The 25,085-nt window shown below is 41.1% G+C and overlaps 2 protein-coding genes across 7 annotated transcripts in view; one reads left to right on the top strand and one right to left on the bottom strand.

The window, feature by feature from the left end:
- ABHD12 (abhydrolase domain containing 12, lysophospholipase) overlaps nucleotides 1–18,135 on the bottom strand; it is a 91,937-nt gene extending 73,802 nt beyond the window's left edge. The window contains exon 1 of the mRNA XM_079123673.1: nucleotides 17,767–18,135. Coding sequence (XP_078979799.1) covers nucleotides 17,767–17,954 — 188 coding nt within the window. The 5' untranslated portion in view covers nucleotides 17,955–18,135. The remainder of the gene's footprint in view (nucleotides 1–17,766) is intronic.
- The window catches only part of LOC306651411 (DNA replication complex GINS protein PSF1), a 37,876-nt gene continuing 29,331 nt past the window's right edge, over nucleotides 16,541–25,085 (top strand). Inside the window, exon 1 of one of the 6 annotated variants that reach the window (XM_079123979.1) lies at nucleotides 16,541–17,478. Coding sequence is in view for 3 of the 6 variants with exons in the window: in XM_079123977.1 (XP_078980103.1) it covers nucleotides 22,337–22,411 (75 nt within the window). In the remaining 3 variants the exon portion in view is untranslated. Of the gene's footprint in view, nucleotides 17,479–18,295; nucleotides 18,568–21,791; nucleotides 22,412–25,085 lie in introns of those variants that run through there. The other 5 variants (XM_079123978.1, XM_079123977.1, XM_079123981.1 and 2 more) reach the window with 5 other exon arrangements.

Here is a 25,085-nt window from a genome sequence, read left to right as displayed (position 1 = left end):
TGGGTACATCATAATTTGGTTTTACATTTGCTTGCTGATGTTCACTTGGGTAGTTTCCAGTTTTTGTCTATTATAGATTAAATCTGCTATTAACATTCTCTAGTGTTCTGTTTTCTATTTCCTTGATTTCTTTGTCATATGCTACTTTGGGGTTGAATTTATTTTTCTAGTTCTGTAATGTGAAAGCTTAAAATCATCAATTGAAGGGAGAGTCTTTCTACTATAGGCAGTTAGTGCTATAAATTCCTCAAGGAACATACATATCTTCATTTTCATTTTCATTTAGTTTAAACTACTTCCTAATTTCCTTTTTGATTTCTTCTTTGATTCATGGTTTATTCAGAAGTATGTCATTCAGTTCCAAATGTTTTGGAATTTTTCAGAATATCTTTCCATTATTAACTTCTTTTTCTATTATTATTATTATTGCTATTATTATTATTATTAGTGGTACCAGGGATTGAATCCATGGGAGCTTAATCACTGGACTACATCCTGGTCTGTGTTTTACTTTCAGACAAGGTCTCACTAAGTGGCTTAGGACCTCACAAATTTCCTGAGGCTGATTTTGAACTTGTGATCCTCCTGCCTCAGACTTATCAGCCAATGGGATAACAGGAGTGCACCACTGTGCCCAGCTTCATTATTGATTTCAAATGTAATTCCTTGAGGTCAGAAAACATACTTTGTATGACCTAAATTCATTTAAACTTATTGATATCTGTTTAATGGCCCAGATTGTGGTTTACCTGGTACATGTTCCATGTGTATTTGAAGAAATCATGTTATCTGTTGTTGGGCAGACTGTCAATCAGGTTGGCTTGCTTTATAGTGATATTTAAGTCTACTACATCCTTGCTGGTTTTCCACCTACTTTTATCAGTTATTGAGAGAGAGGTGCTGAAATCTCTGATGACAATTGTACAGGTGTCTTTCTTCCTTGCATTTCTAATCAACTTTGCTTTCACTCTTGTGTCAATATTTAAGATTACTGTCCTCTTCTTTAACATATTCCTTTTGAAAATGCATCTAATAGACATCATACAGTTGGTGCTTGCTTTTTAAATCTAAAGTATGATCTTTTAACGCCATTTACATTTAATGTGGTTTTTTGTTTGATTTGTTTGTTTTTGCACTGCTGGGGAGTATGGTTAGGTTTGAATCTATATCTTGCTATTTGTTTTCTATTTTTTTCCATCTGTTCTTTGTTCCTCTTTTCCTGTGGATAGTCATTTTCTTCCATTTTTAAAATTAGTGCATTATAGTTGTACAGAATGGTGAGATTTGTTGTTACACATTTGTAAATACATCACTATACATCAATATAACTTAGCCATTATCATTCCCCAGTATTTTTCCTTTCCCTTTCCTCTACTCTACTAATCTCAATTTTCATGAGATTTTTCCCCCCACCACTACCTTTGCCTTCCCTCTCTAGCTTCTACATGACAGAAAAATACCACCCTTGATTTTTTGAATTTGGCTTATTCACCTAACATAATATTCTCCAGTTCCATCCATTTTCCAAATTCTTTATGGCTGAATAAAACTCCCTTGTGTGTACGTATATATATATATATGCACACCACATTTTATTTATCCATTCATCCACTGATGAACACCTAGGCTGGTTCCATAGTGATACAGTTTAGATATGTGGTGTCCCCCAAAAGCTCATGTGTGAGACAATGCAATAACATTCAGAGATGAAATGGTTAGATTATGAGAGTTTTAACCTAATCAGTGGATTAATTCAATGCTACGGATTAACTAGGTGGTAATTATAGGCAGGTAGGGTGTCTGTAGTGGGCAGGTCACTGAGACTTTGCTTTGGAGTTTATATGTTCTCCCTGGTGAGCAGAGCTTGCTCTCTGCTTCCTGGTAGCCATGTCCTGAGGTGCTCTCCTCCACAATGACATTCTGCCTCACCTCAGGCCCAGAGTTATGGAGTTGGCCTTCTAGGGACCAAAGTTTCTGAAACTGTGAGACCCAAATAAACTTCTACTTTATACTGTTTTTCTCAGGACTTCTTTTTTATCATAATGATGAAAAAGTTAACTAAAATATGTAGTTTGGCTATTCTGAATTGGGCTGCTATAAACATGGGTATGCTGACTTTAATTCTTTAGGATAAATACTAAGTGGTATAGCAGGCTCATATGGTGGTTCCATTCTTAGTCTTCTGAGGAACCTCCAACCTGATACTCACAGTGGTTGTAACTAATTAACAATCCCAACAACAGTGTAAAAATGTTACTTTTTCTGATATCCTCTCCAATATTTATTGTTTGTATTCTTCATGGCTGCCATTCTATAGTGAAAACATTTTTTATTTCCTTTGTTTGGTTATCTGTTAAAACTATTTTGGGGGGCTGGGATTGTAGATCATGGGTAGAGCACTTGCCTAGCATGTGTATGGCACTCGGTTTGATTCTTAGCACCACATATAAATAAATTAAGGTCCATTAACAACTAAAATTTTTTTTTTAAAAACTCTTTTTAGTTGTCATAAGGTTACAGTATTCATCTTCATTACATTCTATATCTTAGTGAAATTTTTAACTTTCTTCCCAGACTTTGCATTTGTTGTCATGAATTTCACTTTTATATACATTATAAACCCTATAGCACATTGTTTCCTTATTTAATAAAACTTAAATAGTATAAAACACTTTCTCATGCAAATATTTCTAAAAATGTTCTTCATTTGTGAAGATTCAGTTGTTTTATCCAGTATAATTTTCTTTTCTGCCTGAAGGTCATCCTTTGTTTCTTCTTTTTGGGAGGGGCACCTAGAGCTGCTTTACCACTGAGCTATATCCCCTTCCCTTAGGGTCTCACTAAGTTTCTGAGGCTGACCTTGAATTTGCAATCCTCCTGCCTCAGCCTCCCGAGTAGCTGGGATTATATGTCTGATCTACTACACCCAGAATCCCTTGAATTACATACAGTGTGGGTCTGCTGGCGAAAAATTCTTTCAGCTTCTGTATGTCTGCAAACATCATTACTGTGCTTTCATTTTTGAAAAGTATTTTCCCCTGATAAACAATTCTAGGTGAATTTTGTTTTTCTTTAAACACTATAAGGATGCCACTCCACTGTCTACTCAGCTGGACTTTTTCTGTCAAAAAATCTGTTGTATCTTTGTTCTTGTTTATGTAATGTCTTTTTTCCCATCCAGATGCTTTTAGTACTTTTTCCCTTATCGGATTTTCAGCATTTGATCATGAAGTGCCTTGGTGAATAGGGTGAATAGTTTTCTTCACATTTCTTGGGAAGGAGATTCATTTTGTTTCTCAGTAGGTGGTCTATAGTTTTCATCAAGATAGAAAGTTTCTGGCCACAAAGTCTTCAAATATTTTTACTCTCCTTCCCTTCTCTTGGGATTCAAACTGCTTATATAAAAGGCTGCTTAAACTTGTCCCACAGTTTAATGAAGCTTTTGAAATTTTTAAAATTTATTTTCCCCTATATTTTGTGGACAGTTAAATCTCTTTTCTTCAGTGTCTAATCTGCCAATAATCCCCTTTGATCCATATTTCACCTTACATACTACAGTCTTCATCCTTAGAGATCTTATTTGGTAGGAGGAGAGGGAGTGGGAAGTGCTAAGTGGTATTAACAAATTATATTGTTATATTGTGTACATGTATAAATACAAAACAACAAATCCCATCATTGTGCATCACAATGCACCAATAAAAAATGTGGAAGGAAAAAAATTTTACTTGGGTATCACATCTTCTATGATTCTAGTTATCTTTTTGAACAGTTATATACACAGTTAAATAGAGTTATAATAGCTGTTTTAATATTCTTCTTGGTTGATACTAAAGTGTCAGTTCTGGGTTAGTTTCCATTCATTGATTCTTATTATGGCCCATATTTCTGGAATTTCTGTGTGCCTGGGGTTACTGGCTAAAATAAGCCCTCCACTAAATCCATGTGAAGTTCTAGACAACAAAACCTCTTAATGAGACTATGTTTGGAGACAGGATCTTTAAAGAAGTAATTACATTAAAATGACATCAGTTGAGTGGACCCTAATCCAAAATAACTAATCTTTGGAAGAAATGTGGCAACACACACACAGAGGGAAGACCATGTGAAGATTTGGGAAGAAAATGGTCATCTACAAATCAAGGGTAGAGGTGTCAGAAGAAACCAACCTGCTTACACCTTTATCTTGGACTTTCAGACTCCAGAATTGTGAAAAACTAAAATCCTGTCATTAAATCACCCAGTCTATGGTACTTTTGTTATTGCAGCCTGAGCCAACTCACACCTGGTAATTTCTGACTAGATGCTAGACCTTGTGAATTTTACTTGTTGTGTGTTGGATATTTTTATATTTTTGTTAATATTATTGAGCCCCATTCGAGGATGTATTTATTTAAGAGCAGTTTGATTCTTTTGGGCCTTGCTTTTATGATTAGTTAGGTGGACCTAACATAAGTGGTTTAGGGCTAATTATTTCCCACTACTGAAGCATGATGTGCCCCCTGAATTACAGTCTTGTTATAGAAAACAGGGACTATCCCCTCTAATCTTCTGAAGCAGTCCCCCTACCCCCTCCAGTCTTGGTTTCTTCACACACAAATGCTGAATAGTGCCACTCTCTAAGATCTGGTAGTTGGTCCTATAAACTCTAGCCACCTAGGTCTCCATGTTTGCATAACTTAGCTCCATATCCACAACTGGGGCGTCCACCAGGACTCCACGCTTGTTTCTCCCTTCCTGGGCTGCAACAAGAAAAATTCACAAGACAGTCAGCTGGGACAAACCTAGGGCTCATCTCATTTGTCCCACCTCTCAGAGATTACTGTTCCTTGTTGGCTGGTGCTAAGTTTTGAAAACTTTGTTTTATGTATTTTGTCTCCTTTTGTTTTATTGTTTTGGTTATTTCAGGGTAAATTCAGTTCAACATTTCTCCATGTTGGTCAGAAGCAGGAGTTCTATCTATCCTTTTAAATGTCTCTAAAACCAGGTTTCATCAATCCCATTACTGTGATCATTAAGATGGTGGTAGAAAACTGTTTTGCTTCGTCATCTTATTCTATTACATTCTCTCAGAAGTAACAAAAGAATAAAGCCAAGACTCATTGCCTAAGACTAATAGTTGAATTAAACTGTCTTAGTTTTCAGGTATAATTCTTAACAACTTTATTCCAACAATGTCAGTCCTAGGAGCAATTTTATTCTACAGAATTGAAAACATTAAGGCTTAATAAAACATACAAGAACAATCCATAAATGTCTCTTTGTTCCAAAGAAGAAGACAAAAACTCATGAGGATTTTGGCAGAGCTTAACAGCTGGGTGCCCTACCTTGAGAAGGCCTTATTTTGCTGGCAGAAAGTATTCCCACTGCAGCACAGCTTGTTTTCAATGGCTTTACATATGACTACATTTCCTGTCTTGCTTTATTTTTCTTTATAGCATTTGACCATGTTGAAATTTTGGTGTATGTTTATGAGCTCCCTTTTTGACTATGTTTCTTCTTCATGAGAATATAAGTTCTGCAGAGGCTGAGACTAGTCCTATTCTGTGTGACACTTTATCCACATCCTCTAGCCTTCAAAGAAGGCTAAATGAAAGAACATATTTGTTAAATAAATGAAAGAACATGCAAACAATACTCTCAAAATATTCCACACTGTTAAAAGCAATTATCAAGGGGGAGTTTCAGTTCCTCCATTATCTTCCTCTGTCTCAAGTTTGTTTTTTTTTTTTTTTTGGGGGGGGGTGCTGGGGATCGAACCCAGGGCCTTGTGCTTACAAGGCAAGCACTCTACCGACTGAGCTATCTCCCCAGCCTCAAGTTTTATAAAGAATTTTTTCTTACTTTGAAATCGCATGAAAAGTAAACTGAAAGGAATAGAATGAGAGAGAAGTAGCCCCTCAGAAGACATCTTTCACCATGGTGATGGCCATCTCCTGGTCCTTCACAAGTGGAGATGCCTTCCTGGGTTCTATACAACCTCCTTCAATTTTCTCTTGAGGGCCTGGGCCTGCACTGGTATAATAGTCTCCTCCTACAGGAACTCTAAACCAAATATCAAATATCCTAGAATGGCAATCTTTTTTTTTTTTTTTTTGCCCTTCCTGTAGGTTCTGCCATGACATGCCCTTTCAAAGTGTCCTGTGCCCTCAAATTGGAAATTTCTTTTTTTTCTATCTCTAGATAGCTTGGCAGGCCAGTAATGTCACTTTGCATTCCATTCTGTCAGTAAAGTAAAAGGCTAAATTATGGTATATTCCAAAGATAAATTAACGCATAAAAATGTCAGAGTAATTGTAGCAACTCAGGAGGCTGAGGCAGGAGGATCACAAGTTCCAGGTCAGCCTCAGGGACTTATAGTGAGACCTTGTCTCAAAATAAAAATATATAAAGGGCTGGGGTGTAGTTCAAGAACAGAGTACCCCTGTCCACAGTACAAAAAAACAAATAAAAAAAGAAAAAAGAGCAGATTGACCATCTCTAGGCATACCTGTATTCTCTCTGTCAAAAGTACAGTCAAAACATTTGGGTGGCCAGGTGTGGTGGCACACGCCTGTAATCCCAGTGGCTTGGGAGTCTGAGGCAGGAGGATTGCAAGTTCAAAGTCAGTATGAGCAAATTAGTGAGGCCCTAAGCAACCTATCTCTAAATAAAAAAAAAATTTAAAAAGGGCTGGGGATGTGGCTCAGTGGTTAAACAGTACTGGGTTTAATCCCAGTACAAAAAACAAAGAAACAAACAAAAAAACCATTTGGGTAGCCAGGAGTCATGACACATACCTGTAATTCCAGTGGCTCGGGAGGTTGAGGTAGGAGGACTACAAGTTTGAGGTCAGTCTCAGCAACTTAGCAAGACTCAGTCTCAACATTAAAAAAAATAAAGGCTGGGGATATGGCTCAGTGGTAAAGCAACCCTGGGTTCAATTGCCAGTACCAAAAATGAAACAAAACAAACCAAAACCCACCAAAAAACCCAAACCCAAAAACAAAACAAAATAAAAAACTAGAAAAACATAAAAAGGGCCGGGGATGTGGCTCAGTGGTTAAGTACCTCTGAGTTCAGTCCCTGCTACTAAACAAACAAACAAACAAAAAAATATAGATAGATACAAATAAATGCAAGTTCCCTCTGGCGCATGTAATCTTGCTCCAGCCCTACATCCTGTGCTCACTCTCACCATGTGATGACTGTGACTTCCACCATTATGTAATGTAACATGAAGGCCCTCACCAAAAGCAGTCCCTTGATCTTGGACTTTTCACCCTCTAGAACAAGGAGCCAAATAAAACTTCTGTTGTTTATAATTTAGCCAGTCAGTGGTACAGCAGTGAAAACAGACTGATAACAAGAAAATTGATAATGAGAGTGGGCTGTTGCTATAACAAATACCTGAAAATGTGGAAGCAGTTTTGGAACTGGGTAGAAGCTGGAAGAATTGGGTGGAGTAAGCTAGAAAAAGGCCACACTGCCATAAATGGAACATTAAGAGTAATTCTGACAAAGGTTCAGAAGAAAGCTGTAAGCAAAGTCAGGAACTTGCAGAGACTTTGCTTAAGTGCTTGTGATCAGAATGCTGGTGGAAATGAAGAGTAAAGGCTACTCTGTTTAAGTCTCAGACAGAAACAGAGTATTAGAAACTAGAGTAAAGGCCATTCTTGTTATAAAGTGGCAAAAAGACCTCATGTCTGTTTCCTGGAACTTAATGAAATACAGAATGCAATAACCTCTGAGGACAAGGTTTTCTCTATCTGTATTTCAAAGGATGTTGTAGATAGCTTGGGTGCCCAGAGTCTCGTCATGGGGGCAGAGCCACCATAGAGTCCCCACTAGGGTAATGCCTAATGAAGGCTACAGGGGTAGGGCCACCCCCAAGATCCTACAACTATAGAGCTATCAGTGTACCAGCAGAAGACTTCAAGTCCCGAGAATTGCTGAATCCAAAAAAGTCATAGAAGCAGGGTTGCCTGAGGCCTTGAAGGCATGATCCCCACACCAATGTGCCTAGGATGTAAGACATGACGTCAAAGGAAATCATTCTCTAGCATTAGGACTTGCGCAGCCAGGTACAGTGGCACACATCTTTAATCCCAATAGCTTGGGAGTCTGAGGGAGGAGGATAAGATCACAAGTTGGAGGCCAGCCTGGTCAATTTAGTAAGACCCTGTTTCAAAATAAAACATAAAAAGGGTTGGAGATATAGCTTAGTGGTATAGCACCCCTGGGTTCAATCCCCAGTCTGGGAAGAGGGAGTGGGTGAACACTTAATGTTCTTTTCTCTGTTGAGTTCTGGACTTCTATCAAACCAGTTACTCCTTTCTTTTTGATGCTCTCTCCCTTTTGGAATGGGAATATCTATCCTGTGTCCCACCATTGTATTTCAGAAGTATATTACTTATTTTGATTTCACAGGCACATAGCTGGAGGATATTTGCCCCAAGATGAACTGTGCTTCAGTGTCATCCATAACTGATTCCAATGAGACTCTCAACGTGGGACTTTTGAGTTATTGTTGTACTGAGTTAAGACTTTTGGGACCACTGGAATAAAATACTACTGTTTATATGTCCCCTCTAAAATTCATATTAAAAAAATTTTTTTTTTAAGGAGACAAGTCTCATTATATTGCCAGGGCTGGCCTCAAACTCCTGGATGCCAAGTGATCCTCCTGCCTCAGTCTCCTGAGTAGCTTGAATGAGGTTTGTCACCACACCTGGCTCATGTGGAAATTTTTTTTTCTTCTTTCTTTTTTTTTTTTTTTTGCGGTGCTGGGGATTTGAACCCAGGGCCTTGTGCTTGCAAGGCAAGCACTCTACCAACTGAGCTATATCCCCAGCCCCTCATGTGGAAATTCAGTTGCCACTGGGATGGTATTGGGAGGTGAGATGTTTAAGAGGTATTAAGATCATGAGCCTCCACCCTCCTGAATGCATTAATGATGCTACAACTGGGAGTAGTTTAGATATTATGGGAGTGACTTTGTTATAAAAGCAAATTCTCTCATGGATGTTTAGGTCTTCTCTTGCTCTTTCGTGCCTTTTCTTAAGTGCTCCCTTACCATGTGATGCCTTCTGCCATATAATGATGTAGTATGAAGGTCTTCATAAGATGTAGTCCCTTGATCCTGGACTTTCCAGTCTCCCAGAACCATAAGCCATATAAACTTCAATTATTTTTAATTTACCCAGTCTGTGGTATTCTGTAATAGCATCGGACAATGTACTAAGGCAGTTCCCTTCTCAGTATATGGCAACTTTATTCTTTTCATTGTTCAGAAAAAAACCTGTGAATATGACTCTTCTGTCTCTTTTATACTCCTCCGGTTAAGCCATTAGTAAATTCTGTTGGTATGTCCTTTATAACATCCTGAATTCCACATTTCTTCTCACATTCACGGCTATTAGCCTGGTCCAAGCCCTCATAGTGTCTTACCTGGATGACAAGAGCCCCAGTTCGTTTTTCACCCTGCCCCCAGTCTGTTCTTATCATAGACTCGAGAGTGACATGGTAATACATACAACCTATCATGTTATTCCTCTGCTCTAAAGCAGTCAGTGGCTTCCATTCAAGTGTCTCCTTGTTAGAAAGGCCTCCTGCTCACCCAAACCACACACCCCACCATGGTCCCCAGTCCAAAGATGTTCCTCTACTGGCTCCATTTTTCTCCTTAGTGCCTGGAGTATCTGACATATCACATCTCTCTTCATTTGTCACCTGTCTCTCTCACTAGAATGTAAAGTCCATGAGAACACAGACTGCGGTCACTGCTGTGGCTTCAGAAGTCACAGGTATTATTGTACATAATAGGTATTCAAACTGTGTTGAATGAGTGGCTGAAAAAAATGTTGATTAAAGACTATAGTTAAAATTGCCCTAGTATTAAAAGTTATGTTGATGGATCACGATAAACCATATATGCATGACTATGAGAAGCCAGATTAATAACTTGGGGCATAAAAGGGAAGCAGTAAATCCTTCCTGATATAGTGCTAATGGCTTTATAACATCCAGAATTCCCTTAGCTTGTAATGTCAGTAGTAATAATGGGGATAATCACACTAGAAGATGCCACTGACAGAGGGCTCACTGCTGGTGGGAACTTTTCACACACCTAGACCTTACCACAATCCTGCAGGAAAGACATTCTTATCCCTACATCACAGATGAAGAGACAAATGAGAAATTTAAACAACTGACAGATTCTGAAAACACTCCTTTGAAACCCAGTTTGCTATGCAAGCTTCCTCTAAAACATGAAATCATACTACAATGGCAACCAAACCGAAATGTTAGATCCTTCCAAGAATGGGACATTTTATTTCAGTCAAGGCTTTCTAGCTATCATTCCTTTCTGTGTTGGTTGGCCCCTCTGACCTGACACTCCAGTTACTGGCCCTCAGTTTAGGAGAAGGCAAATGATGCATTCCCTCTCCACAATTAAAGAGCCCACTGGCAAAGCACAAACTCACTGAAACTTTCTGTGATACCACAAAATTTCTGTGGTATCACCTCTTGGTGAAAAAGCATTGACTTAATCTGTCATCTTTCACAATTGTATTCCAGTACACATTCTTCTTGAAGACTTCATTTTGAGAGGAAAAGTGTTCTATTGAAAGGAGGAGCAGAAATATGAGATGAGGTCCCATCTTCATCAGCCTACACCTGACAAGGTGATCATCTTCCATGCCTCTTTTCAGTCTGCCCAAAAGTATCTCCCACAGTACGCCTGTCTGCAAAAGTTACCACAAAAGGTAGATGCTCCCTTGGAAAAGGAGGGCGTGTGTTGGCTGAAAAGAACTTTGAACCAATCACTGATATAGGACGCAAAGCCCTAATAAAACCAGAGACTTAAGTCCAGAACCCAGTTCTAAAGTCCCAGGCCCCTGTCTGGACTGTGGCTGTGACAAGGTATATTAAGTGGGTCTACCACTTCCCAACTTGATCTACTTCAGGGGGCCTGGCTGAGACACTACGTTTGCCCACTTCCTTGTCACAGTCTTGTCCTAGTCTGTACTCTGAGTAAAGAAGAAAAAGAGAGAGGGATAAAGCAGACTTTAGCTGAAATAGCTGGTTGAAAATCTGCTCTCATTTCCTCAATCTGTGAAGCAAGGATTAGGAAATACCACATGGGAATGGCTTGGAGGGTGACCTGACTATCATACCTCAGGACAGCTATAGGAGGAGGTAGGCATTAACCTCAGCCACCTGCCTTTCTGTTATGGTGAAGCATTAGCAGCCTCAGATGAAGTCCCTTCTTTGGGTCAAGGAAGAACCATGGTGATGACTGTTCTTTGGTATTACACCAGAAGAGTGATCTGGTACCTCCCATGCAGCTCACTGAACTCACTATCTGGTCAATCTGACCTGCCCTGGAGGTTGGGATTGGAAGGGTGAAGACCAGTTGACTGAGATACCCAGATCTTGCACATCTCATGACTTTAGCTCAGGGTCCAAATCAGACAACTTGTACCTTCAATGCACCTTCCCAAAAATTCCAGAGCTACTGAAAAGAAAAGGAGAAGTCCACAAAATTCCTCATTTGCCCAGCACCTTCTCACAACTGACACTGTGCAAAGCAAAACTAGTATCTAGAGCTGGGAGTATACAGGTCTGTGGTTATTATGCTTTGGATCTTAAATGTCCTCCAAAGGGCATGGGTTGAAGGCTTGGTCCTCAGCTAATGGCATTATTGAAAGGTGATAAACTTTTTTGGTGGTGGTAGAGGTACTGGGGACTGAAACCAGAGGTGGTCTAACACTGAACTATATCCCCAGTCCTTTTTTATTTTGAGACAGGGTCTTCCTAAAGTTGACCAGGCTGGCCTCAAACTTTGATTCTCCTACCTGAGCCTCCCAAACAGCTGGGATTATAGGCTTGCACCACTCCATGTGGCTAGGTGGTAGAAACTTTAAGAGGGGGGACCTAGTGAAAGGAAGTTAGGTCACTGGGGAAAGAAGGAGGTTTTCTTGGAGAGGATATTGGGACCTTGTCCTTACCTTCTCCTGCTTTGCTTCCCAGTCACCAAGAGGTGAACACTCCTCTGCCATGTGCTCCCACAATGATGTTCTGACCCACCACAGGACCAAAGTAATGGAGTCAAGTGACCCTGGACTAAATCCTCTGAAACAATGAGCCAAAATAAATCTTTCCTCCTTTTTAAAATTGATTTTTCTCAAGTACTTCATCACAACAAATCTGACCTAATACAATGATAAAGCACCTGCTTAGCACAAGGTCCTGGGTTTAATTCCTAAAACCAAACCAAACCAGATAATAGTTCATCTTCTCAAGGAGTACAGAGTTAATGTATGACTTAGATACATATTTACTTTTAAAAATTACCTTTCAGGCCAGGCACAGTGGCACATGCCTGTAGTTCCAGTAACTCATAAGGCTGAGGCAAGAGAATCACAAGTTTGAGGCCAGCCTCAGCAACTTAGAAAGACCCTGAGCAACTTAGTGAGACCCTGTCTTTAAAAAAAAAAAAAAAAAAAGAAAGAAAGAAAAGGAGGCGTGGGGGAGAGGAGTGTTGGGATGTAGCTCAGAGGTAAAACATCCCTGGGTCAAATTACCTTTCAGTTCAGAAATTTAAAAAAACAAAAAAATTCCTGGGCTATTGACTTTCAAAGTTGTTCTAATTTGAATTATCCAACAATATTAAAAATGATGGTGATACAATACACACAAACACAATTAAAACAAAACCCTACAAAAACAAAAACCAGTTACCCTTTTCTGGAAAGACTAGAAGACCTGGCTGCCTGGGGTCACATTCCTGCCAGTCGGCATCAGGACCAGGTGTGGAGGCTGCTGCCCCCTGCAGATGGAACATGTTCTGCACTTCTGGGCAGCCCCTGCTCTCCCAGAAATAATAAACCACTATGGAGGTGGGGGGATACACGTATATAAAGGAGATAGAGTATACATGACACATATATATATATACACACATATATATTTCAAACTTTAGTGTTTATATATTAGATGTATCATTAGTCAGCCTAAATCAAGAAAGAAAAAAAAAATAATAAGGCAAGAAAGCCTAAGTACATAAACAGGGACCAAACTAGGGAAATAAGCCCCAGATAAGAAGGAAAAAATCTGATTAAAAGCTGATTAAGTGGATGATTTTCTTTTCTTTTTCCTCTCTCTCCCTCTATCTCTCTCTCTTTTTGGTACAGGGAACTGAACCCAGGGTTGCTTTACCACTGAGTCACATCTCCAGCCTTTTTATTTTGAGACAGGTCTCACTAAGTTGCTCAGGGCCTCACTAAATTGCTGAGGCTGGCTTCAAATTTGCAATTCTCCTGCCTCAGTCTCCTAGCCACTGGGATTAGAGGTGTGTGAATACATAAACCACTCAAACTAAACCCAGAAAGAGATAGCAAATCTAAACAGACCAATGGTCTCAAAGAAACTATATAGTTATCTAAGTGCTATATTCTAAAAAGGCACCAGATTTAGGTAGTTTTACAGGTAATTCTACCAAATTAAAAAAACAAACAAACAAACAAGTAGATAATTTCAAAAGTATTTTAAACTGGAGAAAGAACACCCACCCCACAACACACACACACTGGGGATAGAACTACTAAGCTACATCTCAGGACTTTTAATTTTTATTTTGAGACAGGATCTTGCTAACTTGCCAGTTCAAGACAGGGCCTTGAACTTGCAATCCTTCTGCCTCAGTCTTCCTACTAGCTGGGTTTTTTTGCTTGTTTTTTTTTTTTTTTTTTTTTTTTTTTTCCCCAAGGAATGCAGTCTTACTGTATTGCTCAGACTGGCCTTCTGGGGTCAAATGATCCTCCTGCCTCAGTTTCCTGAGTGACTGGGACTACAGGTGCATGCCACAAGCTCAGCCAAAGAAAACTTAATAAAACTATAGAAAACACAACTTGATAAAACAACTCAATAAAGATAACACTAAAAAATAAAATTATAGGGGGTTGGAGATGTAGCTTAGTGGTAGAGCACTCACATAACATATGAGAAGTCCTGAGTTGGATCCCTAGTATTGCAAAAGAAAAAAGAAAATTATACACTACTTTCACAAATAATGATGCAAAATTTCTAAATAAAATGTTATTAAATGGACTCTGGATACACAAAAAGAGTTTATCCCAGGAATGCAATAATGATTCAATAACATAAAATCTATTGTTATAACAACGTACAACAAGTGAAGGGAAAAAAAAATCACTATGATCATAACATAGATGCTAAAATTTAAAAAATTCAACCACTATTAGAGATTTTAAAATAATATTAGCAACATACTTTTTGGTGAAAATCAGCATGCACTTAATGGCAAAAACTAAAAGCAATCTCTTTAAAGATGAGGAAATAGGGCTGGGAATGTAGCTCAGTGGTAGAGCACTTGCCTAGCATGTTTGAAGCCCTAGGTTCGATCCCCAGTACTTGAGGGGGAAAAAAAAAAAAAAAAAAGCAGTGATACATAACTGGAATCCCAGCAACTCAGGAGGCTGAGGCAGGAGGATTGCCAAGTTTGAGACCAGCCTCAAAAGGAGTTTAAAAAAACCCTAGGACTGGAGATACAGATCAGTGGTAAAAGTGCCACACTAACTCCCCAGTCCCAGTCCCCCAAAAGGTGAGGAACTAGTCAAAGCTACACAGTATCATGTCCATTATTTAACTTTGTTCTGGAAATACACTGCAATCAGAAAAGAGAAACAAGAGGCATAAATATTGAAAACAAGGGACATAATTATTATTCGTAGTTGAGGTGATAGTATACCTGGAAAACCCAAGAGAACCAACTGCAAAAACTATTAGAAACAATAAAATTTAGTTGTTAGTTATAAAATTAATAAATAGAACTAAGAACATACAATACAATAAAGGATCCTATTTTCGATAACAACAAAAAAGATAAACTAGGATAAAGATTGCATAGAATTTTTAAGTAAAGACATTTCTCTTTTTAGATATTGGGGATTGAACCCAGTGGCACTTTACCACTGAGCTACATCCCTGGTCCTTTTTAATTTTGAGACAGGGTCTCACTAAGTTGCCTACGCTGGCTTTGAAATTTTGATCCTCCTGCCTCAACCTCCAGAGTTGCTGGGATTATATGCTGTGCCACTATACTCAGATCTTCAAGTAAACATTTCTGAGACAATTGGGAAGTGGGTTTGTGGTCTGGATATTTGAAAATTTTGATATTGGACAAAAATGGAGTTTAATGACTATGATAGTAGCGTTGGGGTTATATATATTTCAGAAAGTCCTTATTTGTTAAGTGTTTTATAAAGAAAATAATTTATTTCAAAATATTCCAGTCCCCAACCTACAAGAAAATGGAGGGGAGGGATAAATGATCCAAGTTTGGTTACATATTGAGAACTGTTCAAAGTAAGTTAGATCACTATATTGTCTTCTCTCATATATTTGAAAATCTTGTGGCCAGGCACAGTGGTGTATTCCTGTAATCCCAGCAGCTCAAGAGGCTGAGGCAGGAGGAGGATTAGGAGTTCAAAGCCAGCCTCAGCAATTTAGTGAGGCATTAAGCAACTTAACAAGACCCTATCTCAAAATGAAAAAAAAAAAGGGGGGGGGGGTGGCGGCTGGGTATGTGGCACAGTGGTTAATCACCTCTGGGTTCAATCCCCAGTACCAAAAAGAAAAGAGAAAATATTCACGATAAAGAATTAAAAGAAATGTGCAGGAAGACCATAAAATGACAAATAATTGCAAAGGCATATAGTAGGCTTATATAATTACACAAAATACCACCTAGAAGTAATAGAAATTAAAAATTAAAATCAGGTATCATTTTCTTCTATCGGATACAGGTCAAAATGAGATAATACCCAGTACAGGAGATATAGGCAATTTACAATGACCATCAATATAACAGATCAACACAACTTCTGTGAAGGGTTAATCTGGTTTTACCTTTTGAAGTTATAAACACACGCCTTGATCTAGAAATTCCACTTCTAGGAATTTATTCTGCAGATATTCATTCATTCAACAAGTATTTTCTGCCACCTACTATGTGGCAGGCACTAGAGATACAGAGTGAAAAGAACAACCTGCTCTCTTGTGCTTCCATTCTTGTGGAATAGAAGGCACAGGAAAAGCAAGTCAACAAGTATGCATGCAATCATAATGCCATGTAAGTGATATGGTAAACAGGGATGGGCTGGTCTGGGAAGGTCTCTCTCGCGTGAGTGAAGCAACAGAATGTCTAGGACAGGCAACAGGAAAAGAAGTCAAGGCGTAACACAAATTTGATATTCCTTCTGTGTTTTGCGTTTATTCTAACAGTCTTTTGATTATTCAAATGATGTGAACAACATTGAATGTTTCTCTTTGACCCTTAATACAAACCCCAAATTAAACAAATCCTTTCAGTATATCTTACTAGGAAGGTGTCAGGGCAGCATTGTTTCCCAACATTATTGTATATCAATTGAATCTTTTCAAAGGTAGAAATTTTCAACTTACTTAAGTTTTGTGCTATTAATAAAAGTGTGCTAAAGTGAATTACAAGTTTTTAATGCAGTTCAACTTTTCCAAAAAATATTAATCAGTTTGATGGATAATTTTACTCACACGTGACACTAAACCTGTCCCTGCTGGCAGGATTGAGAACCACTGACATAGAAGAGAATCATGTTCTTTTTAAGTATTGAAGTTCTCATTTTCTTTAAGGGCTATTTGAATAAACATTTTTATGCTCCAGTGTCAATTAAAGGCATTCCAACTGATGCCAAAAGAAACACCTGAGAACATCACATACTAACTTCATCAGATATCATCATGAAATACCAAGGCTTCAAAATGGACATAAATTATAGGTTCCACAAACAAATAAATTAAGAAAACAGTAAAAAGGGAAAGAAAGCTGACCCTGTGAAATAAGCTCCTATCTCAATTCCGAAATCAGCTATATATACTTTCATTCTTCTTCCCAAAGGGAGAAAACACAAAAACACACCCCAAACGACTTCAGGACTCTACAAAGATTCCTGATGAAACTAACTCCTGTGTTGATTTCGAAGGTAAGCAGCCACCTGCACAGCGAACGATCGGTTTCTCTCCAGCAGTTGAGGATGTGGTGTTTCCTCTGGACCCCAAAGCCCATTTAATCCTTCCCCAAAGGCTCAGCAGTTCTGAGCGGCGAATGCCATTTCTAATAACAGTTATCGGAGAATTACCGGAGAGACGAGGGTACCACCGACAGGCTTACACACAGGCGCTGGCTAGTGCGCTTGGTTTGGGGGCTAATGCAAACGAGGTACGAGTGGACCCGGGAGCTCTCGGGGTCTGACGCCAGCCCCTCCACGTCCCACCTCTTACGTGCCGCGCGTCCCGGGGCTTCCCCACCCCCTACGCTACTTTCCCGTGAGGGGTCACGACTTCCGTGCTGCTCCAAACCGGTAGCTAAGGGGTCCGTACTGGCTCTCCTGGGAAAGTGTAAGGGTGCAAAGAGGCATTCGAAGTGCGGGGTGGGTAAGTAGGAGGCGCGAAGCGCCAGGGAGGATACTAGAGGAAGGGGACGTAGGAGCGCTCCCGCAGGAAGGTGCCTGGGGAAAGGATGGGGGTTGGGAGCTCCTTGCAGGCCAAGTAAGGGGAAGAGGTTTGAAGAAGGGTCAAAGAGGACACCAGGGGGATGGGGGAGGCGGGAAGTTCTTCTGCAGAGGGCTAATGTGGGAGGGGGTGGCATTTCGGGGAGACCTGCGGGCCGCACCTGCAGGGCAGGTGAGGGGGGCCCTCCCTGGTCCTGGTGCATCGCCTCACCTGCCCAGCGCCCGCTTCATGCCCGAGTCGGCTGCGCAACGGGGCTCCGGCCCCTTGCCCGCCAGGCGCAGGTTCTGCTTCAGGCGGCAGTCGGCGTCCAGCGCCGCGGCGGCCGAGCCGGAGGAGGACGAGCCCGAGGCGGCGCAGCGTTCATGCTCCAAGGTGACGGGCTCGGTCCGTTTCCTCATCCCGCGGCCCACAAGGCCGGCCGCCCACGGCGCCCGCTGGCCTCGCCCGCCCGCCTGCGCCGCCCTCGCCGCAGCCGCCGCAGCTCACAGTCTTCACCGCCGGGAGCCCGCCCGCTGCCCCTCACATCTCAGCCCCAGGCCGCAGCGCCCGCTAAGGACCAGCGCTGTGGGCCGGTCGGCAGCACAGACCAATCAGCGCCGGAATCCTGTTCGCCCTCCCCCCTCCCCGCCCCGTCAACTCCACCCTGGTCCCTCGGGGAGCGCGCCCAGCATCCCCAGCGCCGACCTGCAGCCATCTTGGAGTAGGGCGGTGGAAGCCGCATCCTCGCGTCACCGTAAGGGTAGCGCAGAGTTGCCAGGTTTTGCTGCACAGAGGACTGGGTTCGGGCCGGGGCTAGGGGACTAACCTGGGTGTTCATGAAACCAGCAGACGAACCTAGTGGTGCTTCAGTTCAGTGGTCCGAACGGCGAAAACACTGGGAGGACGCCGGCCAGAAAGTGGCCACCTGCAAGCCCCAATTGCTGCGCAAAGCCGGCTCCCTCCCCTTCCTACCCAGGGTCCCTGACTCCTAACCCTGGGTAACTTCTCATTTAGGTTTATAGGAACAGAACGGTAACAAATCACAATTCTGTTTTAATGATTTATTGCTGTTTTCCCAAAAGGACTTTTTTTTGGGGGGGGCGGGGGGTGTCGCGGGTATTGAACCCAGGGACATTGCCACTGAGCTACATCCCCAACCTTTTTTATTAGTTTGATTTATCTACTTATTTATTTTGATTCAGGGTCTCGCTAAGTTGCTTCGGGCCTAAGCTAAATTGCTGAGGCTGGCCTTGAACTTATGATCCTCTTTCCTCGGCTTCCAAGTCGCTGGGATTACAGACACCCGGCAGGTTTGAAAAAATATATATATATAGATAAATATTTTTAACCTTCGGATCGAATATATGAAAAAGGGAGCTGCTTATACAGTTTACTCTTTGATTATTTTATTTTTGTTTTTTGTGGTGTTGGTACCAGGGATTGAACCCGGGTCACTTTAACCACTGAGTCACATCCCAGCCCTTTTTATTTTCTTGAGACGGGGTCTTGCAAAGTTACTTTGGGCCTCGCTCAGTTGCTAAGGCTGGCTTTGAACTTGGGATCCTCTTGCAAGCCTCCCCAGCTGCTGGGATACAGGCATCCGCCACCATGTTGGGCAACAGTTTACTCTTTGAAAACGATTAGATTTTAGATTTTTATAAACCACTTACCCATTTGAGGAAATCCATTTCAAAAATGAATTTGCACTTGTGAAATCCAATTAAGTATTAATTCAACTCATCCTAAATAGAAAAAAGGAAATGATAAAGAGCAGTTTAATTCATAGATTTAGTTGTTTAGCTTTGACTGTCTATAGTTTCTTTGGAAGCGGAGGTGGGAGGATCACAAATTCTAGACCAGTCTTTTTAGTGAGACTTTGTCTCAAAAAAATAAAAAAGGGCTGGGCGTGTAGTTCAGTGGGAAAGCACCCCTGGGTTCAATTGCCAATTAAAAAAAATACTATGGAATTTAAAAGGTGACTTCTTTGAAGTGAAGTAACAGTACTGGGGATTTGGGAATCCAGAAGTTAAAGTGTAGAGAAATTGTTTTATCCTATTTGTCACAAACACCCCCCCCACCCACCTTTTTTTGACAAAATCTTTTTTAATGGGGGGAGGGGCAAGGAAGAAAGGGAGAGTGGATAGAAGAAAGATATATAAGAGGTATTGAATCTTTCTCACTGGCACTAGGCTTGCTGGTAAAGTTATCATCACCTGGTTTATCAAGGCTTTAAATATTGCTTGAATCCCAGGCTCCTTTATCCAAAGATCTCATCTCTGATATCTGACAGGCACCCAAACTACTATGTTCAAAACAACTTCCAACTCTTCTTCCATGCTAACTCAGTAAGCTTCCTCCTGGAAAATGGCAACTACATTTTGTACTTCTGCAGGCTAAAACTCTGGGGTCGTCTTTGATTTCTCTCTTCTGTCATCAAGGTTTGGCAGCCATCTCTTTTCAAAATCTTCCTAGGATCCAACCACTTCTCACAATATCCACCATCCCCACCTTGGGCCAATATATCATCTCTCACTTGGATTATTTAATAGCAGGAGTGGTCTCCCTCCTGCCTCCACCTTTGCTTTATTTCTGTCTACTTAACCCAGCTGCCACATAGGATTTGTTTTTTCTACACTACATGTAATTCTGTCACTTGTTTGCTAAACTCACCTTGATGGTTCCCCAACTCATTCAAAATAAAATGGAAAGCTTATAAAAGGGCACATAGGGTCCTTGTGAAATGGGCTCTGGTCTCAGGTACCAGCCTCTTCCTCAATTGCTGCTTTCCTCCTGGTCTTCACATGCCACAATCACCCCTCCTCAGAACCTTTGATTCCTGCTACCTGCAATTCCTGGCACTCCTATGGCTCACACCTACAGGACTTGCTCCCTTCCCTTTCACATCTGTGTATTTGCTGAACACTTTAACTTAAAACCCTCAGATTCACCTTCACTATGTTTACCTTCCTTGGCTTACTCTTGTTAGTACTTATCACCAATATATTTGTCAATGATGTATTGTTTTTCCACACTGCAGTGTAAACTGAGAAAGGACCTATGCCCAGACCAATGCCTGGCTCATAATAGGCACTTCATAAATATTTCCTGAAGGAAAGACTGTGTCAATCACAAGTCCTCAGAGATGCCACTACTGTCTGCATTTTACAAGTAAGGAAGTGAGTCTCAAGTTCATTAGACTTCTGACTGAAATTGAAAAGGTATATGAGGAGGATTGTGGATGCTTGTCTTTGGATTATCATCCCACAGCATGGTTCATGATAGAATTATGTATTTGATTTTAAAAAGTTATCCCTTACTGTTTAGAAGAAATGCCACTCAATGTAAGGATAAGGTTCAGAGACTGTTTTTTAAAATGGGCCATTTCCCTTTATCAGATAACATGTACTTTGTCTACTTTGCAAAAAAGCAATATTATTTCTAGGGTTAGCCACAACGAATCCAATACTGCTTTTTAGAAATTAATATTGCTTAAAGAGCTAAAGGCATAGCTCATTGGTAAAGCCCTTGCCTAGCATGTGTGAGGTCCTGGGTTCCATCCCCAGCATTGAAAGAAAAAAGAAATAATTGTTTTTTCAAAAAATAGCCACATAAACCAAGGGCGATGATGCAGTTTACAGTCCCAGCAACTCAGGAGCTCAGGCAGGATAGCAAGTTCCAGGTCAGCCTCAGCATCTTAAAGAGACTGTCTCAAAAATAAAATAACCCAAATGCTATGTATAATTATAATGCTCTAATAAAAAATAGTACAGACAAAATAAAATATTCCCTATAAAAAATAAAAGGGTTGGGGTGGTATCTCAGTGGTAGAGAGTTTCTGGGTTCAATCCCCTGTACCACAAAAAGAAAACACAAATACAAACACACAAAATAAATAAAAATCAAAGGATGGTGCTGTAGAACCGAAAGTGGAAAGCTTAGCTACAATGGCTAATTGACTTTATGAGCTTTGTTGTGATCTTGGGCAAGTTACCTGACTTCGGTTTCTTTATCAGTCCAGAGTCTTAACTACCTTTAGCGAAAGTTATGTGAAAATTAAGTCTATAGGGCTGGTGTATATAATATATAGTACTCAATATTGAGTAGCTCAGTGGCAGAGTGCTTCCCTAGCACGTTTAAGGCACTGGGTTCCATCCTCAACACCACATACAAAGAAAGGCATGCTGTCCATCTACAACTATAAAATTAAAAAAATTATATCATAGTTTCCTACCACACAGGAGGGTTATCAAACAAAAAAAACCCCGCTGCAAACTAAAACCAGGGCTGGGGCTGGGGCTGAATGGTAGAGGGCTTGCCTAGCATGTGTGAGGCACTGGGTTCAATCCTCGGCGCCACATATAAATAAGTAAAATAAAGGTCCATAGACAACTAAAAAAAGATTTAAAAAACTAAAACGAAACATCTGCGGGCTATACATTTACTCCAAGCTGTGCTGTGTAGAAAGTCGTAGGAACAGCCGACTGGAACGATGCAATGCTGCTGGTTCTTGGTACTGACAGCTGGGCATTACTAAAGAAAAAAAACGAATCCTCCCATTTCGTTCTTCCTGTAGTACGGTCGCGCAGAGTAGGGAAATGTCCCTCTTTGGCTGCTGTAGGGCAGAAGATCCGGCACCGCGTTCCTATTGGCTGAGCATGTTTGGCGCCAAAAGCGCGGAGCGGAGTAAAAGAGCTGGGTCTTAGGGCCGCTGAACAAAAGGTGCGCGGAAACCGAGAGTTCAGCGACCGTTTGGCTTGAAACCTGGAGGTTGACGAGCCCGAGGGACCCGGGAGCGTCCGCCATGTTCTGCGAAAAAGCTATGGAGCTGGTTCGTGAGCTGCACCGCGCGCCGGAAGGGCAGCTACCCGCTTTCAATGTGAGGAAGGCGAGATAGACCTAGAAGGGGCGGGACTGGACCTTGGTCTCCGGGGCCGACGTGGGTGTGTCCTGGCTTGGGGGCAGGGCCTGGAGGGTTTCCTAACAGTTCTCCTTTGCATCTCTACTAGAGCCTTTACTTTACCTTGTGGTCAGTACCCAAGTCGGGGTAAAGTTTTGAAACAGGGCAAGGCAGAATATAAGAGGAAAGACAAAGGAGTCATGCTTTATTTCCCAGAGGCTTAGTGAATTTCCTCACTTGAGTATTGATTATTTTTTCCTAGTATAGCTTTGCCGCAATTCTTTTATTTAACCAAATATTTACTTTCCGCCTGATAGTGATCTAGCATTTGCCATTCACTCGGGCAGCAAACTGTGATGAAAAGCGGAGCCTGCAGGGCTGGGCGTGTAACTCAGTAGCGTGCTTGCCTAGCATGCTCGAGAATCCTTTGCACCAGGGCGGGGAGTGGGAGAGGGGGGCGGCGGGATCGAAGCCTGGTAAAGAGCCTGGAATTCTGGTTGTGGGACAATTACACAAACTTTCTTGCTCTCACTTTTCTTTTCTGTAAAAATGGGAATGATGATGATGGTATCCAACTCACGTTGCAGCGAGGGTGTCCAAACAATGCCTGACATGTGGTAAAAGCAGTCAAGTGGTTGCTGCTAATTTTATTTCTACCACAGTTGCTACTACTGTTACTAATGTACTTATTCTTATTTTTCCGTAACTGCTACCCCAGGCAGGGTGCCAAGCCCTTGACCTACATCATAACGCCCACATAATAAATCCTTTAGGTTTCAGTATTTTTTTTTTTTCTTCATTTTTCCAGCTACATATGCAGAGACTTGGAAAGATTAAGTGTCTTGTTCAGGTGATAGCGAGTAAGAAGTAATGATTCCAACCCTGGCACTTTGGTTCCAGAACCTGCACTCTTAAATGCTGTGCCTGACTTCCTCCCTTATCATAGGGCAGCCGTAGTGTGGATACCTCCACACATTCTGCTGTGAGAGGGACATACAGGTAATAATATGCAGACTGATAAGTGGTGCCAAAGAGGTGGTAAATAAGGAGCATGAAGGAGAATCTCCAACATAAGCTGGGGTAGGAAATGATGCTCTCCCCCCCCTTTTTTTTTTTTTGGTAGTTGCAGATCAACAGAATACTTTTGTTTTATTTATTTTTATGTGGTGCTAAGGTTTGAACCCAGTGCCTCATACATGCTAGAGAAGTGCTGTGCCAGTGAGCTACAGCCCCAGTCCACAAAAGGGTACTTTTGAGCTACATCCACGAGAATGAGGTTACACTCAAAAGGGCATTCTAACTGAAGGATATGTAATACAAAGGCACATGGTTACATTGGAAAGGGTGACTGACAGGGCCTGTAAAGGTGGTTTTGCAGTCTAGAATAGTTGAGTATTCATTCATAATGTGTTTTGGAAGCCGGCAGAGGATTTTAGACAGGGGAGTGGTAGGATAATCACTATCCTTTTGGGTGTAACTATGGCAACAATGTGGTGAATGGATTGAAGAGAAAACCAAATGGGGGCAGAGAAATGGTTTGTGTGATTGTAATAGATCACGTGACAGATGTGTGTACTTCAGATTGTCAGATCAGTGGCACTAAAACCAGTATCTGGGTTTTAGAGACTTGAGACAAACTGGAGCTGTACTATTAAAACAGGTGGAAGTGGGGTGCATAACGAATGGGCCAGGATCTTGGGTAGATTCTCAGGTAACAGAAAACCATGAGTTCAAGAATGAACTTCTTTTGGGGAAAGGTGATGAGTTTTGTTTTGAACAATAAAGAGCACTTAGGCTGGGGCTGGGCCATAGGTGCTAGGTTCAATCCCCAGAACTAAAAAAAAAAAAAAAAAAAAAAAAAAAACAACCTAATCTTGACAGTTAGACCATTTTATAAAGGAGGAAACTGAGCCAAGGGAAATTATGGCTCAAAGTTAAGGGACTGGTCTCAATTTAGAGCATATTAGAAGCAGAGCCTCAACTTCAGAACAGGCTTCCTAGATTCTAATCTCTTTTTTCAACTTTAAAATAGTTACCTCATTTAAAAAGTGAGGAGACAGTAGTGTGAAACTGAGCAGAGATACTGGAATGTGTGTAGACTCTAAAATTAGTCTCCATAATGGGTCGTAGAACTAGTTATTGTGGAGGTCATCATACATATGAGAAATGGGGCCCAAAGAAACAGAGACTGGTCTAAACAGGTATTGGTGGGCAGGCCTTGAAACCAGGCTCTTTATAATCTTAGTCTTAACTCTTTACTCAGTTTTCTATGGGGAGCTGTTGGGGATTGGCCCCAGGAGTGCTTTATCACAGAGCTACATCCCCAACCTTTTTTACTTTTGATTTTGATTTTGAAACAGGGTTTCACTAAATGGCCCAGGCTGGTCTCAAAATTTTCATCTTCCTGCCTTATCCTCCCAAGTCACTGGGATTATAGGTATGTAGCGCCATAACTGGTTTTGTACTCAAATTTTAAGATTAAAGTGTTGGTTTAGGGGGCCAGAGTCTTAGAAGCTGTAAGACAGTGACCTTCACTGTCTGCAAGGTCTTAATTTGTTGGAAGTATATTTTGTCTCATTAGTGCTTTTCACTGCTAGGCAGATGACTCTGCGACCTGGAAGACTGAGCCTGTAGAGACTGGCCTTAGACACAG

This window comes from Sciurus vulgaris (genome assembly GCF_902686455.1).
Source record: "Sciurus vulgaris genome assembly, chromosome: 2".
Taxonomy (NCBI): Eukaryota; Metazoa; Chordata; class Mammalia; order Rodentia; family Sciuridae; genus Sciurus; species Sciurus vulgaris.
This window is presented reverse-complemented; position numbering and strand designations above follow the sequence as displayed.